The 17,917-nt window shown below is 32.4% G+C and overlaps 1 protein-coding gene across 3 annotated transcripts in view; it reads right to left on the reverse strand.

Moving 5' to 3' along the window:
* The window catches only part of STXBP5L (syntaxin binding protein 5L), a 359,862-nt gene that overhangs the window by 215,271 nt on the left and 126,674 nt on the right, over positions 1-17,917 (reverse strand). For all 3 annotated transcript variants that reach the window (XM_068546656.1, XM_068546655.1, XM_068546657.1), the window contains exons 5-6: positions 16,434-16,568; positions 10,117-10,180 (exon numbers count right to left, since the gene is read on the reverse strand). In XM_068546656.1, coding sequence (XP_068402757.1) covers positions 10,117-10,180; positions 16,434-16,568 — 199 coding nt within the window. The remainder of the gene's footprint in view (positions 1-10,116; positions 10,181-16,433; positions 16,569-17,917) is intronic.

Consider the following 17,917-nt stretch of genomic DNA (forward strand, 5'->3'; position numbering starts at 1 on the left):
GATGGAAGGAAGTCAAAGAGATGCTAAATTATTGTCTTTATATATGGAGGAAGATGGCTACAAGCTTAGAAATGTGTAAAGCCTATAAAATCTGAAAAAGGCAAGAAAAGGTTCTCCTCTAGAGCTACCAGAAAGGAATGCAACCCTGTAGTATTTTGATTTTATCCCAGTGAGACCTGCGTTGGACTTCTGGCCTATAGAACTGTAAGACAATACATTTGTGTTGTTTCAAACTACCAGATTTGTCATAATTTAAATTGGAATAGAAAATAATACAAGTGGCATCAAAGCAAGCTATTCTTTTCCATCATCATTATAATTATCATTGCCCTTTATGAATCAAGCACCACAAATATTCGATCTCCTGTTTGTTTGCCTTTCCATTAGCCCCTCATCCTAATTAATCAAAGGAGAATGTTTGAGTAATTTTGATGTCACCACATGATAGGGTTTTAATACTTCACTTGACACCTTCACTGGGTCCTTTGATTTTAGATAGGAGACAACCCAACTCCAAAATCCCATCCTGAAGGTCTACAGTCTAGAACAGGGGTCAACAAACTTTTTATGCAGGGATAGAGAGCAAATACGTTAGGCTTTGCAGGCATTTAGTTCTGTCACAACTGTTCAGCTTTGCTTTTGTAGTAAGAAAACAACCACAGAAAAACATGTTAATGCATGAGCATGGCTGTGTTCCAAGAAATCACTTTACAAAAACAGGCAGTAGACTAGATTTGTCCCATGGGCCATAGTTTACTATCCCTGATCTAGAACAATTCTGATACTATTGTCTTAATCAGGGTTCTGTAGAAAATAGACTGAGGCAAGGCCTAAGTGCTAATGTTTCACTAAGAAGTATAATCTCAGGGCTGCAATAATAAAGGAAAAGTGAAGTAAAGCAAAGAAGTAAAAGATGATTCATTATCATACTAACCACTATTTCTTGGGGAGAAGCAGAAGAGACATAGCCAATAACCTAGCAGGTGTATTTACTTGGCTTACAGGATGTCTCTAACAGCTTACAGGGAAAAACCATGATTCAGAATAGCCCAACCATAGGAAGGAAGGGAGGGAGAGTTTATTTCTTGTGTCTTGTCTAATAATATTGATCAAGGTTTTCTCCATGGGAAATTAACACCCCTTCACAACAGGGCTGTGTCATTTGACCCCTTTGGCATCTGTTAGGGAAGCCAGATCTCATGCCTTACAGTATGGCACATTATCTAAATCCAGAATTAAAGAGAGGAGCCAAAGACTGGGTATAGCCAGTCAGCTTCAAAAACTAGTACTGCATGAAGCTGATTAACCCTGCCAAAACTGAGATGAAGCAAGCAGCCAAGGGTTTGAGAGATAAGCAAAGCTGAGAGAATCCAAGGAGATGTACACAGTAACATGCCCAATACAGGCACCTCTCAGTCCAAGAGCACCCTCCTGTATTTGATAGGCTAATATGCAGTTTCTTTAGCAAATGGTGTCTCAGGGACAGGGGGTTCTATTTTCTGATTTTATGATACTATTTTGTTTCAGCAGGAACCTTAACATCAGTAATTTGTTCCTTCTTTCACTTCACCAACAAGCCTCCATGAAAGTTTTCCCCTTCCAGGTTGAATTTATCCCAGAAATGCAAAAATGTTTACATTAGAAAATCTATTTACATATTTCAACGAATAATTAAGGAATAGTCATTTTGTAGTGTAAGTACCTGACAGTTAGCTTTTTAAATTGTAATGTAAGTGCCTGACACTAAGCTTTTGATTATTGAGGCATCTATTGCAAAGACCTCCATCTGAAATAAACCCATTGCCAGCTACACAACTAGATAAAGAGCCAGGATGCCCCACCCAGGAAGTTTCCTTTTTTTTTTCTTAAGAAAGCTCTGGTTGACTTAGATAAACTGGCCATTTGACTGACTGCTTGCATTTCCCTTCTTGGACTTTAATTCCTCCTCTTGTTTTAAATTCACCAATAAAGTGAACCTGCGAAACCACAGGCATCCCACCCCGATCTCAATAAAACTCCAGGTCCATGTGCTCTCTCTCTCTCTCTCTCTGTCTCCCCCTCCCTATCTCCCTCTCTGTCTCTCCCTCTCCCCCTGACCATGACATCCCTGTGTGGCCCCAGGCATGCCATGTACTCTCCAGGAGCTTTGAGTAATAAACCATGTTTTTCAAAGTTTTCAGATGGTTGTTGCTGAGGTGCGTCTTGCAATCATAGTAAGAATCACAAGGGCTGTTCCAGCCACAACACTGGCTTCAAAAGGGTTAACATTTGTGAGGATGCACCCAACTGAGTGTCCCCAGGCATTTCTACTATCACTGTCAATACCATCTTTATCAATAGGCTGAGACTGGTACAAAACACATCTTGATACTATAGAAAAGCATTAAATAAAATTCCACACCATTCATAATGTAAAGCCCTTGGAATACTGGAAAGAGGTGGAAACTTTCTAACTTCATCAATCAAAGGCCTGCAGCAAACATCTTAAAGTTGAAAGCTTGGAGGCATTTGCTTTGCAGTTAGAAACAAAAGAAAGTTCCCATTAAAACAATTTATATTCAGCACTACACTGGGTTCCTATCCAACAAAACAAATATATATATATAATATATATATATATTAAGGCAAGTCAAGGAAAATTTAAACACAAAAATTTTTCCTGCCCTTTGGCCTCCTCTCTCCCCTCTACTGTGCTTTGTGCATCTGCATTACGCATTGACCAAACCCCCCCCATCGGCAGAAATACCTGCTCAACGATAAAGAGCAACATTCTCCTAGCACCAACTAGACAACTCCTTAAAAGATAACATTCCTTTTTAATCTTGTAAGGAGTCACAATGACCCATCACTTTGTACTTGCAGATCTGGATTGTGTAAACTATCTACATCATTAAATGTATAGCCCTCTGTCTCAAAAACCTATATAACTGTGCTTTGACCTCTAATGGGTGGAACAGTTCTCAGAGTTTTCTGAGAAGCTGTTCCCAGGTTATAATCTTCAATTTGGCTCGAATAATATTTTCCGTCTCTTTCAAAAATTGACTATTGGTTAATTTTCCATCAACATATAAATGAAACAAAATTTGTCTACAATTGCTATGCTTTTATACACAAAATATTTCAGATAATCTAAAGACAGCTACTAAAAACAACATTCCGTGATGTAGTCAAGTATAAAATAACAAAAATGAACAATATATTATACACTAACAATTAATTATGAAACTGATTTTAAGAAAACTAATTCATAGGAGCAATAAAATCTATAAGATACTTAAATTTAAGGTAACAAAAGATATGTATGACTTTTGTGAACAAGTTATAGAGCCATATAAAAAACATAAAAGAAAGCCAAAGTAAATATATCGTGTTTATAAGATGGAAAGATGGAACACTCATGTCTTAATTATGTAAATCTTCTCTAAATTCATCAATATGTTCCAAGTTTCAAACAAAATCCTAACAAGGATTTACATAGAGCTTGATAAACTAATCCTAAAATTCATATAGCAGAATAAATGGTCATAAAAAGCCAAGATGAGAGAGGGAGAAGGGGAGACCTACCAAATAGCAAGATATTTTGTAAAGTTATTATAATTATAAAGGGTGCTCTCAGTAGAATAATAGATAAATATATCAATGCAACAGAGAAAAAAATCCAGAAAAAGACCCACCCAAATATGGGAACTTGATATATAAGTGAGATGTCCTTATAAATCAGTGGAAACTGAAATGACTCTTCAATAAATGAATTATTTATATGTAAAAATGAAAGTATACCCTTATTTCAAACCAACATAAAATAAATTACACATAGATTAAAATTGAATTGTGAAACGGAAAGCCTTAAAACTGATAGAAAAAATAGAATTATATTTTCCCTCAGGAAGGGAAAGATCTACTGGGTAACAAACAAAATGCAGGAGTCAAATAAAAAGACTGAAAAGGCTGAGTACATTCAAATCAAGAATTTGTATGTGACAAAAGGCTACTGATGGAAAAACTAATCAACAGGAAGTCAAGTGATTTATTCAAGGTTATATGCTAATAAGCAGTGGAGCCACAATTCAAACACAGTCTTCTGCCTGTAATACTAATTTATTTTGCATTCCTTTTAATTTTTAATTACACAATTAACACACATTATATTCTTTCATAAAAATTTGAACAACACAAGTAAAATAAGAATAACTTTGACAATCTTCCGCAATTCTAATCACTAGTATCCTCCCCAGATTTATGCATTTTCTTTTAGGCTTTTTTCCTTGAGTAATCTGAATATATAAGTAAAAACACAAATTCATTATTCAAGTGGTTTTATACTACACTTAGTGTTCTGCATCTTTTCTTCTAAAAATGTGGCTTGAAGAACTTTCCTTATCATCACTGCCTTCCACAGTATGTATACATCATCATTCATTTATTCAATTTTCTATTAATAGATCTTTAAGCTGTTTTCAGTATTTTGCCCTTTGGTCATATAAGTAGGATAGATATCTGAAATGGATTTTCTATCTATCAACATGTTTTAAATGTTGATAACAAATTGCCCATACTGGTATGTATACCTATGATTGCTGTATCTAGATGCCCATTTTTCAATGCCTTTTCCATTACCTGATATTATTAATATTTTTAATTTTTAATATTTTGCCAGTCTAATGGGGGACAAGGGGCATACTGCATTTCCCTAGTGATTACTAATGAGGCTGGTTCCTCCTCACTGCCAAACCCTTATCTTCAGAGGTAAGAGGCAACCACACCTTCAATTCTTAAAATCATCTTTTCTAGTAGACTTAGTTTCATATTTCTAATTATATTTATAATGCCATTTCTTGATTTATTAATTAGACATTATCTATTGATTTCCTATTATGAAAGATGAGGATTTAGCAAAAGATCTTTATATATTTTGCATATTCATTATTTGTCTGCTATATATCTAGAAAACACTGTCTCCCACTTTGTTGCCTGCCTCTTATCATGATTGTCTTGTTATGGCATATTCCTTAAAGCTTTCCTAAGGAGGTCCCTACTCCATGTCCCAACCTGTTTCTTATTGTTTCTTCTAAAACTCTCTGGGTTGCTATTTGAACATTTGTGTATTTTCTCCATCTGGAATTTACTTCTGTAAATGGTATAAGGTAGAGTTCTTACATTTTTTTCAAAATGGATACTAATTGGCCAAAGCCATTTATTCAATAGTTTATCATACCCTGAAACATCTTCTCAAAACATACAAAATTCTCCCAAACACCTGAACCATTTCTGGAATATCTGTTTAGATCTATTGGTCTTCTTATATTCCCCTGTACCAATATCACAATGTTATTCATTTTGAAAAAATGTTTTGCCTATTCTTAAACATTTCATTTTTCTTATGAATTTTAAAATCAGCTTGTAAATTCTTTAAAAATGTAAGTAAATTCTCTATACCCACTTTGATGAGAGTTTTTTTCATGAAAGGATGTTGAATTTTGCCAAATGCTTTTTTCTGCGTCTATTGAGATGATCATGTGATTTTTATTTTTCCTTTTGTTAATGTTGTGTATCACATCAATTGATTTGCAAATGTTGAACCGTCCTTGCATTCCTGGAATAAATCCCATTTGATCATAGTGTGTGATGTTTTTTGCACACTGTTGGATTCCGTTTCCTAATATTTTGTTGAGGATTTTTACATGTATTTCCATCAGAGATATTGGCTTGTAATTTTCTTTTTTTTGTAATGTCTTTTTATGGTTTTTGGTATCAGGGTAGTGCTAGACTAGTAGAATGATTTTTGGAGAGTTCTGTCCTCTTCAATTTTTTTGCAATAGTTTGGGAATGATAGGTATAAGTTCTTCTTTATATGTTTGTCAGAATTTTCCTATGAAGCTGTCCAATCCTAGACTTTTTTGCTGCAAGGTTTCTTTTTTTTTAATTACAAATTCAACTTCTCTCCTAGTGATTGGTCTGTTCAAATTATGTTTCTTCTTGATTTGGTCCTGGTAGCTTGTATGTTTCTAGAAATTTGTCCATTTCATCTAGGTTGTCCAATTTGTTGGCATATAACTGTTGTATTATTATCTTATTATTCTGTATGTAGTATTCTCTCATGATTTTTTTGTATCTCTGTGGCATTGGTTGTTATTTCTCCTCTCTAATTTCTTATTTTGTTTATTTGGGTCATCTCTCTTTTCTTCTTGGTGAGCCTGGCTAAAGGATTATCAATTTTGTTTATCTTTACAAAAAGCAGCTCTTGGTTTCACTGATCTTTTTATTGTTTTTTTAATCTCTATTTTATGTATTTCCTCTCTGATCTTTATTATTTCCTTCCTTCTACTAACTTTGGACTTTGTTTTTTTTTCTTTTTCTAATTCCTTTAGGTGGTAGGTTAGATTGTTTGTTTGAGATTTTTCTTGTTTCTTTATGAAAGCCTGTATCACTATAAACTTCCCTCTTAGAACTGCTATGGTGTATTCCACTGATTTTGGAGTGTGGTGTTTCCATTTTCATTTGTCTCAAGGTATTTTCTGATTTACTCATTGACCCATTGGTTTTTTGGTAGCATGTTGTCAAGTCTCCACATGTTTGTTCTTTTCCCATTTTTCTCTTTGTAATTGATTTCTACTTTCATACTGTTGTGGTTTGAAAGAATTCGGTATAATTTCCATCCTCTTAAATTTGTTAAGACTTGTTTTCTGGCTTAGCTTTTGATCTATCCTCAACATAATAAAGGCCCTTTATAACAAACCCACAGCTAACATCATACTCAACAGTGAAAAGCTGAAAGCCTTTCCTATAAATTCAGGAATAAGACAAGGATACCCACTCTTGCCATTTCTATTTAACATAGTATTAGAAGCCCTAGCCACAGGAATCAGACAAGAAAAAGAATTAAAAGGAATTCAAATTGGAAGGGAAGAAATAGTAACTGTTACTATTTGCAGATGACATGATACTTTATATAGAAAATCCTAGAGTCTCCACCCCAAAACTGTTAGAATAAACTAATTTAACAAAATTGTAGGATACAAGATTAATATATAGAAATCTATTGCTTTTCTATACACTAACAATGAACTATCAGAAAGAGAAAGTAAAAACACAATCCTATTTAAAATCTCATCAAAAAGAATACCTAGAAATAAACAATCAAGGAGATAAAATATCTACACTCTGAAAAATTTAAAACATTGATAAAGGAAACTGAGAACGATTCAAAGAAACAGATATCCTGTGCTCTTGAATTGGAAAAATTAATTATGTTAAAATGTCTATACACCCAAACCAATATACAGATTTAATGCAATCCCTATCAAAATACCCAAGACATTTTTCACAGAACTAGAACAAATATCCTAAAATTCATATAGAATCACAAAAGATGCTAAATTGCCAAAGCAATCTTTAGAAAAAAGAACAAAGCTGGAGGTATCATGCTCCAAGACTTCAGATTGTACTACAATGCTACAGTAATGAAAAAGTATGGTACTGTCACAAAAAAAGACATACATCAATGAAACAGAATAGAGATTCCAGAAGTAAACCCTTGTACCTATGGTCAAGTAATCTATGGCAAAGAAGGTAAAAATATAAAATGGAGAAAAGACAGTCTCTTCAACAAATGGTTCTGGGAAAACTGGAGAGCTACATGTAGAACAGTGAGATTAGAACATTTCCTCACACCATATACAAAAATAAATTCAAAATGGATTAAAGACCTAAATGTAAGTCCTGAAACCATAAAACTCCTGGAAGAAAACATAGGCAGAACACTCTTGACATAAATTGTAGCAATATTTTTTGGATCTGCCTCCTAAGGCAAAAGAAACAAAGCAAAAATAAACAAATGGGGCCTAATTAAACTTAAAAGCTTTTGAACAGCTAAGGAAACCATTGACAAAATGAAAAGACAACCTACAGTATGGGAGAAAATATTTGTAAATGATATGGCTGACAAGAGGCTGATATTCAAAATATATAAACAGCTCATATAACTCAATATTTAAAAACAAACAATGTGATTAAAAAATGGGTAGAAGACCTGAATAGACATTTTTCCAAAGATGACTTACAGATGGCCAACAGGCACATGACGTTGCTAATTACGCTCGACATTGCTAATTATCAGAGAAATGCAAATCAAAACCACAATGAGATATCACCTCACACCTGTGAGAATGGCTGTCATCAAAAAGTCCATAAATAGGGCTTCCCAGGTGGCACAGTGGTTAAGAATCTGCCTGCCAATGCAGGGGACGCGGGTTCGAGCTCTGGTCCAAGAAGATCCTACATGCAGTGGAGCAACTAGGCCCGTGTGCCACAACTACTGAGCCTGTGCTCTAGAGCCCGTGAGCCACAACTACTGAGCCCATGAGCCACAACTACTGAGCCCACGCACCACAACTACTGAAGTCCATCGCCTAGAGCCTGTGCCCTGCAACAAGAGAAGTCACCACAATGAGAAGCCCATGCACTGCAACCAAGAGTAGCCCCTGCTCACTGCGACTAGAGAAAGCCCGCGCGCAGCAATGAAGACCCAAAGCAGCCAAAAATAAATAAATAATAAATTAAATAAATTTTTTTAAAAAGCTATTAAAAAAAAGTCCATAAATAACAAATGTTGGAGAGGATGTGGAAAAAATGGAACTCTTGTACATTGTTGGTGGGAATGTAAATTGGTGTAGCTGCTATGGAAAACAGTAAGGAGGTTTCTCAAAAAACTAAAAATAGAAAAACCATATGATCTGGCAATTCCACTCGTGGGTATATATCTTAAGAAAATGAAAACACTAATTCAAAAAAATACATGTACCCCAATCTTCATAGCAGTGTTATGTACAATAGCTAAGATATGGAAGAAACCCAAGTGCCCATGAACAGATGAACAGATAAAAATGATGTGGTATATATACATATATGCACAATGAAATATTATTCAGCCATAAAAAGGAACGAAATCCTGCCATTTGCAGCAACATGGATGGACCTAGAGAATATTATGCTTAGTGAAATTATTCAAACAAACACAAAAAAATATATCATTTACATTTGGAATCTAAAAAATAATACAAATGAGTGTATATAGCAAAACAGAAACAGATTCACAGATATGGAGAATAAACTAGTGATTACCAGATGGGAGCGGGAAGGGCAGAGGGGCAAGTTAGAGGTATGGGATTAAGAGATACAAACTGCTATGTATAAAATAGATAAGCAACAGGGATATATTGTATAGCACAGGGAATTAGAGCCATCATCTTTCAATAACTTTGAATGGAGTATAATCTGTAAACATACTTAATCACTATGTTGTACACCTGAAACTAATATAATAATGTAAATCAACTATACTTCAATTAAAAAAGTAAATTCTAATGACACCTGATTGGAATTATACTGTATTTATAAATCAATTTGAAGAAATTCAATGTTCTTTCTCTTACCATCGGGGGACTTGTCTTTCAGGTTCAATATTTATTAGGCTAATTCAGTTTCTATCATTTAAAAATAAAGAACCAAACCTATACTAAATAATTTATTTAGGTGTTTTATATAGTACTTAGCAAAAATTATATACTTGAAGAGATGATATTTATAATGAAAGTGACACTCTAGAGATTTTCATGTTATCAACTTTGTTTCTCATAATTAAAGGAAAATCATGAATAATCAAAATTAATAAGGATTATTTCCATAATCTTAGAACATTTTCTATATTATTACCTATTTATAAAATTAAGATTAGCTAATTTATGATTATTTAATATTGGTCGTTTATCATTACCATTACTGAATATCAGGGGCCAATGATTAATGATATTGACAATATTTTTAACTTCAGGCATTGAATATTTGAAAATTAAAGTTGTTCTATGTGTTACATGCCTTCCTCAAAATTCTAGAATTAAATATCAACTTTAGGTGAAACTAAAGACTCAATTTGGGACCATTATTAGTGTAAATAATATGTTCATTCATTTATTTGCTCATTCATTCATTCAACATATTTTAATTTTAGATTACACTGAATGCACTGTGCTAGATGTTAGGTATAAAATAATAGTAAGAAACACCTTTATTCAAGAATAAGGAAAATAAATTCAAGAATAGTGGTACTGTAATACTCACTTTCCCTTCATCTCTTGGGCTATCACTTAAATGTACAACTGGACCTGGATGAGTCTTTGTGGATCTGTTAAATCAATTCAAAAGAGTAATTAAAAAAAAAAAACATTAAAACACCTTACCGTTAGAGACTGAAACAAAGAAATTAAGATTATACTGGAATACACTCCCAATATTCTGGAGTTTAGCTTAGACTGATTTGAGTCTTTGGTTGTTTTTCTTTAAGACTACTTTTCTTTCTCCTACTAACTCTATTAAAGTAGGTCTATTTTTAAAAAAATCAGGTTTAAGAACATAGATCCACATAACAATGGGATTCTTTATTATCTTATATGCTTATATGTTTGTTGCCAGATCTGGTTCTCTGAAAATTTGAGAATGAAGTTTTACTTATACAGCCACAAGACTGATGCTGCAAACCTGTTTCAACCAAACTGCAAATTACATACCAAATTTAAAATTTCCTTTGACAAGAAATCTCTGATTTTGCTCCTAAAGGAAAGTACAGTGGCTCCTTTTATTTACAAATAGACTCTTTCTAGTGATAGCCATCTTACAGAAAACTGAGCAACTAGGGAAACCTAGTTCACTGGTTATGTCTCATTTATCGGGTTAACTAGGGTAATCAATAATAGTGTAAGAGCATATTGTTAAAGGGATCTTTGCTCTGTTACTCTGACTTTAAATTTATTCTATTCTAATATCTGGCATGTTTCTTTTATATTTCCTACTTTAACTGATATCACCGTTAAGTATGAATATGTCATGGTTAAATATGACATGAACGGATATGACATAGATTTATCATTGCTCATTTTTCCATATCCTTTCTTCAATGACCTAATTGTGCCAGATTAACCCTAGTATAAGTATATTGACATATTTATAATTTATTTCTTAAGCACACATGAAAATCATCAAATATTCTGCACAAAACAATAACGAAGATTTAAATTTTAGAAACTCTTTGGACTCAGACAAAAGTGACAAATTAAGTAACTCCAGGTTCCCTAGATACTGACTCCCCAGAGTAACTCAGAAAAATAAATACATATTTATTAGATATTTTGTTAGTGGCTTTATCCTAAATTTTCTCACTTAAAAATGGAGATGATAGCAGTGTACCTACTGAATAATTGTGAGGGTTAAAATATACATATAGCATCTAACATAATGCCAAAACATAGTACTCAATAAATAGTATGTATTATGATTGTTGTAAATCATTGGAATAATTAGAAATTAGAGTTACTATTTGCATTCTAGGATATGTGCAGGAAGAAAAGGCTTCATAAAATGTTTACAGGGTTTTTTGCAGTTCTTTTATGTTTATATGTAATATATTATTCACATATAAATGCAGTGCTTTATTACAGTATAAATGCCTCTGATAAAAGACAATGTCCTTCAATTATCTTTTGGTAACTAATAGTATCCAACAAACCAAAAACTCTATCTGTCTTTTGGGTTTGATTGGAACAACAAATACCCAAAGTGTACTCCATGATAAACTAGTGAATATATATGAGGTGTTTCACATAAAGACTGTCCCATATCAAAAAAAAAAAAAGTTTGGGAAACGAATTAAAATTAAATATTTTTATTTAATAATATTAAATTAAAGTTCTTTTACAGAACTTCTTAGAGCCATAATATGCAAATCACCATTGCAAATCTTCAATATTTTCCAAAATTTTGGTCCATAGAATCCTTTTTCATTGATCCTCTATTGAGGGAATCACTGAAATACACTTTGAGAAACACTAGTTAGACCATATGAAAGACTCTTCCATTTAGCTTATGACTCTATAAAACACTCAAGTTCAGGAAAAAAATCTACAATTAATCTTTGGTTATTTGTAATAACTTTTTCAGACTATAGAAGAGACTTTTAATTGTAAAAAAAAAAAACCCTGAAACTCAGAAGATAACAAAAGTTAAGAGGAAAAATCTCTCATATTATTTCACTGCCTAGATATGACTGTTAACATTTTGATATTTTTTTCTGACTTTTTCCCTAACATTAAATTTCCAAAAACTACCAAGCATTACTTGCAAAATTTATGGCCATTAGAAATTGACTTTAAAAAGCAACTGTGTACTCTGGATTCTATAAATCCCATAAAAATTACTTTAGATAGAATTATCAATGAAATTAAATTCATGGGATAGTCATCTAAACAATTTTTCTAATATCCCTATTTATTTCTCTCCCTCCCATTCACCAGAATGGCTTCTCGATAGTTTTCTTTGTGGACTTTCTCTTCCTTTATCTTAAATACTGGTATTCCTTTGTATTCTGTCCTAGACTGCAATGTATTCCCATATTATACATGGTCACGAATTCAAGAACCCACAGGAGCCAGGCAGGTAATGCAAATAAGTTCAACAGGCTGAATAAGAACTGTGCCAAACTGGATAGCACATTACCCACCTACAAAAGGAAAGTCGTTAGTCAGTTCCTGTTGATTACTGACTGCCATGCAAGAATACTGGACTGGGATTGTTTCATCCGGAATTTTTTTCATGAAAAGCTGGAAATCCAAATTTTTATCTCTACTCTACCAGTTCTTAAATATTGGAAACTAATAATTCAGAATATATTTAAATACTCTGATGGGCAAACAAAACATATCTGTGAGTCAGAATTGGTTCACTGTCTACAAGTTTGCTACCTCATTTATATACACTTTTCATGCACAATCTCAAATATTCTTATAGTTTCAATGACCATGTAAATTCTGATCTCATTAGGTTCAGATCCATGTATCCCACGTCCTACCATTCTCCCATACCAATTCCATTTGAATAACTTAAAAACACATACAACCCAACCTACCTAAAACTGAACTCATTATTTTACTCCCAACCTACTCAATCTCCTGCATTCTTTCACTAAATGGCACCCTTATCAACACAGTTACTCAGGCCAAACACTTCGGGTCACTCTTAATTCTTAATATATTATTCTTACATCTTCCCACAATACCCAAGTATTGCCTCTTCTATCTTCTATTTCTTTAATATGTCAGCTTATCTTCACTCCTAAATCCACCCTAATTTTTACCAAGAATACAGTCTTTTCTCTTTTCAATGATTTCTCCAAACCTGCATTCAGAGTGGACTTCCTAAATGCAAATTTGGTCAAGTCAATTCTTTGCTTAAAACTCTTCAAAATCTAGCTCCCGACCTTAGATAAAGTCTAAATGCTCAAACTGGCTTACAAGCCTTTCATACTATATATTTTTATTATCTTCTCAACTTTATCTCTTGCCATCCTTTCCCCCAGCCTTTCCAACCAACTAAACTACTTGAAATTTCTGTGCATGGAACAAAAATTCTCACATTCTATCCTTTAAAACTTCTGTTCCCTCTTCCTGGAAGCCCTCTCCTCCAATTCTCCACTCACCTAACTGAAACTCATCCTTCAGATCTCATGGATGTAACTTCCTTCACAGATACTTCTCTGAGACTTCATCTCTATATTAGGTTTCCTTCTTATAGAATTTTCACTTTATATTTCCAATATATTGTAATTGCCTTTTTACTTAATCTCACCTTTATTACACTGGAATCCCGAGAGGAGAGAAACTATGTCTTCCCAGTTTATACTTGTTTCCAGGAGCTAGCATATCATAGTGCTCAATAAATATATTTGAAGACTGTATGTCTTACATCTATGATTTAGTTCTAAATTTCATGCCCAAATTTTTAATCACATGTAGAAAAAACTGGTTATTTTTTTTTTCTTTTAAAGCTAGGGCTGTCCTTCAGAAACAGCTATTTCTGTGCTATAACCTGGAACATATTTTCCCATATAAAATTTTTTAATGTCAGTTTTGTTCTATACTACTATCTTATAAGGTATTCTACAAACATTACCATTTCTACAAACATCACAAAAATGGCTTCCAGTTTCCAAATAACCAATATACGCCTTATGGGAACACAAACTATTTATAATTATGGGAACTGCCTACAATTATAATTAGGAGACTTCACTAAAAATACAAACAAGCTAAAAAAATAACAAACATTGAATGAAAAGTATTTCAAGTAAGAACTTAAAATAGAAATAATCTCATATAGCTCAAAGATAATTCTGTATTTCTCACACTTAAAACATGTACTGTTAAAATTTGTTTAAAATTCTAATTATAAAATGATTCTTCTTAATTAAATACGTATTTTATTATACCCTTAACACATATTAATAAGTGGCATGCATCTTCTAATGTATCTCAAGAGGTAGAGAGCAATTAAAAGACTGACTGCTCAGGAAGACTGGAAGTTGGCATTTAAAATTACACCTATCACAGTGGGACTATAATTTCATGGAAAACATTTTTGGAAATCTGGTCTAAATAAAGCAAGAAACAGTCAGGAGATAAGGTGGCTACTAATGATTTCTTGAGGATATTTCAAAGTCATTTTCAGAGGCACGTACAACTCTATAAAACACCGGATTTATATAAATGGAAGATTCTATTCAGAATCACATGCGTAAGAACATATTATGAAAAAATAAAATGCCTTATTTTATTTCTTTAATTTCTCCTAATTTTACCCTCCTTTATAATATACATTTTTAAATCTTCATTAGTTCTGAAATCATAAAGTATGGACTATGTAAATACATATAGGGTGTAAGTCATAGTTCAGGTAGTATTAATCTGAACTATGAAAAGGATTTGTTAAGTAAATGAATATAGAAACAACATTGCAAGTGTGGTGAAATATTTGATTTGTTTAGATAAAAAACTCTTCTTAATTACTTTATCAGCATTGAACTGACCACAAATGATACACCTATTACTATTTGTACTAATATTAAATTTATATAAAATCTCTATATTTGATCTCTCAAGTTTACTTTATCAATATCCCAAAACAATATTATGAAAACAAATATTAAGTTCAGCCCTATTTAATGTTTTTATAGAACTAAGATTATAGGGGGAAAAGCCTTTCCCAAATAGCTGAAAAAATAGATAACTTTTTGGGAGACACATAATTGTCTACCGGACAAATGTTTTTAAAAATATACACATAGAATATTAAAATATATATGAGCAAAATAGCTCATACCAATTATAATTATAAATGAAAGCTGTAAGTCAACAGCACTTGTATCTATTTATCATACTAATTTTCACTGTCATTAGTTATTTAGTAGCCACTCTGTGGAAAGCACCAAAATAAGCCAAATATGAAGAAAAAAAGAGCAATGAACAAAGGATTCTGCCCTGGAGCAGTTCTTAATCTAATGAGGAAGAGTTATCATTAATTAAAAAAACTCATTAGAACATAATACGAGAGGAATATTGTAATAAGAATATAACTAGTAACAACCTTCCCTATCAAGTAATATACATGTACATTGAAACATTGAGAATAGGGAATAGTAGATTTATTTTAAAGACCACAGTCAAGTTTCATGAAAATAGGCTGTTTTAATCAGAGTTTTAGAGAAAAACAATTATGTAACTTAGAATATATATATATATATATATATATATATATATATATATATATATATATATATATGTAAGAGAGAGAATGAGCCAACCTCAAGTCAAACATACCTTATTAAGGACCTAATATGTACAGAGCACAAACATTTATTAAAGAAAAATTGCTTTTCCAATTAACACATTGACCAGGAGAATTGTCTCTGTATATGCTACAAAAGATGGCTTGGAATTCCGTGAAGTTTCACATTTGAGGGATTTCACATTTCACATGTGTAGAAACGTAAATATCAGTGCCAAAGTGAAAGTGGTAATTGCCATCAGCCACATACCCAAAGAGCTGTATACATCACAACATGAAAGATACTGATGAACTGATTCTTCTTGGAACTCAGAACAATATGTTAATGAGGCAAGTGAAGAATAAGCTACCAGCATTTAAAAATATGTGAACTGATCATGATTATTTTTACATAAAGCTAAATGTGGTCATAATCCACTTGCCACTCCCACTGGAAGTGGCTATACTAAGGTTGACTATAAAGAAATGAGACGATTTTCATGTGTAAGTTTTAGAATAAGCTTTAATATTTTATCATCAAATTTTGCATACATAATAACCCTTAATTATTTACAGTATTTGGAAAGTCTAAAATTAGCATATGTTAATACTACAATATCTATTTTTAAAAGCCTTTAGAGTTTTAAATTATTTTAGATGAACTTTTCACTCAAATTCATCATAAATTAGCTATTGATGTTTCAAATAACTTTGCAATTTGATATATATCCTGCATAACCATAAGATATATTTAATCCAAATAAAGTGGTATTCAAGTTCAAACTTACAGTTCAATTGCCTTGTTCCACATGATAACATATCCAGAAAGAATGAAAGATTCAATATTTACAATATGTGTATTTCCTCTTTCTGTTCCAACATAGAGCCATTTACTCTGGAAAGGTAGATGACAGTAAGTAATTCTGAAAGAAAGAAAATTACAATTAAAATATCTAAATTTTATATCTGGTCAGCATTATATTTTCCTTATGCTTATTACATAGTGATACCTATATAAACAATAAAATTTACCATATACTCAGTAGCACTTAGTTATTAGTTAGAGTTTATAGGATAAATAACAATAGTATATCATTAAAAATAATAATGATAAAACAACCACCATTAAATAAGTGTCTAACGTGGGCATTGATATATATTATTTCTAACTGAAAATAGCACTTCAAGACATATATATATTTCTGTTTCACAAAAATATTTGATTTTACTTGCCTAGGACTGACAGCTAATAAGTGGCAAAACTGGGATTCAAATCCATTCCTGTTTGGTTGACAAACTGCCATATTTCTACAACGTTACACTGTTTGCTTTTTTTCACTTGAAATAAAAATTAGGTATACATAAAACATAAATTTCAGAGGTCAGAGAGTCTGTAGCTTTGTCTACATGAGGCGATGAATTATTTACTTTTTATTCTGATGCTTGGCATCTAAGTAGTATAAAGAAAACTTATAAGGTCAGAGATCCATTATACTATTCCCTTATTTTTTTGTTCTGCCTTCATCTTCACAATGGGCTTTCTGACCAATTCTGGGAAACTGTTCCATAGCCAAAGCAACCATGACTCCTATATATGAAATTTGGGAATTTATCAGAGTCTTCTATCCACAGCATCATCACTTTTTCTAGTTGGGCCTACTTAGGCTCCTTAACCACTCTTAAAAAGACATGGGGGGATAAAGTTCACAGTTATTCCTTATCAGAACTTGTTATTAAATCATAATATTTCCTAGAATTTATTTAGAAAAGGAGCTGGAAAATTGTTAGAAGAGCAAAACAGAATTCTGATGCCAAGCAGACACACAACTATGGGAAAAAAAAAGGAAACTGAATGGTAAATTCCAAAAAGGATTCCATCTTGTACCTCTTTATATAAGAGTGAACATGCAGTATGTCAAATTTATATTTTCAATCTGGTTCATTGACTTTCTCTACACCAAACTTTATCTATTCAAAAGTATTCTGTTGAAGGCACCTTGCACACTACAATCCAAAAAACTAGAAGCCTTGTTATTACATACACATTTACAGAGTCAATTGACAATCTAATTAAAGTATAACATATATGACATTGGACAATTTTGATTAAAACCTGAAGTCTAGAATTGCTGTTGCCAAGAGATACTCAATAATGTTCCACAGAAAATAACTTGATAGTCATGTTTCTAGGCAATGAACAATCAATTTTCAATTCAATCCATGTAGAAAGAGGAAGCTCATTTTAAAATGGATCTATGATCACCCTTTCTGA

The sequence above is a fragment of the Eschrichtius robustus genome, chromosome 6 (assembly GCF_028021215.1).
Source record: "Eschrichtius robustus isolate mEscRob2 chromosome 6, mEscRob2.pri, whole genome shotgun sequence".
Taxonomy (NCBI): domain Eukaryota; kingdom Metazoa; phylum Chordata; class Mammalia; order Artiodactyla; family Eschrichtiidae; genus Eschrichtius; species Eschrichtius robustus.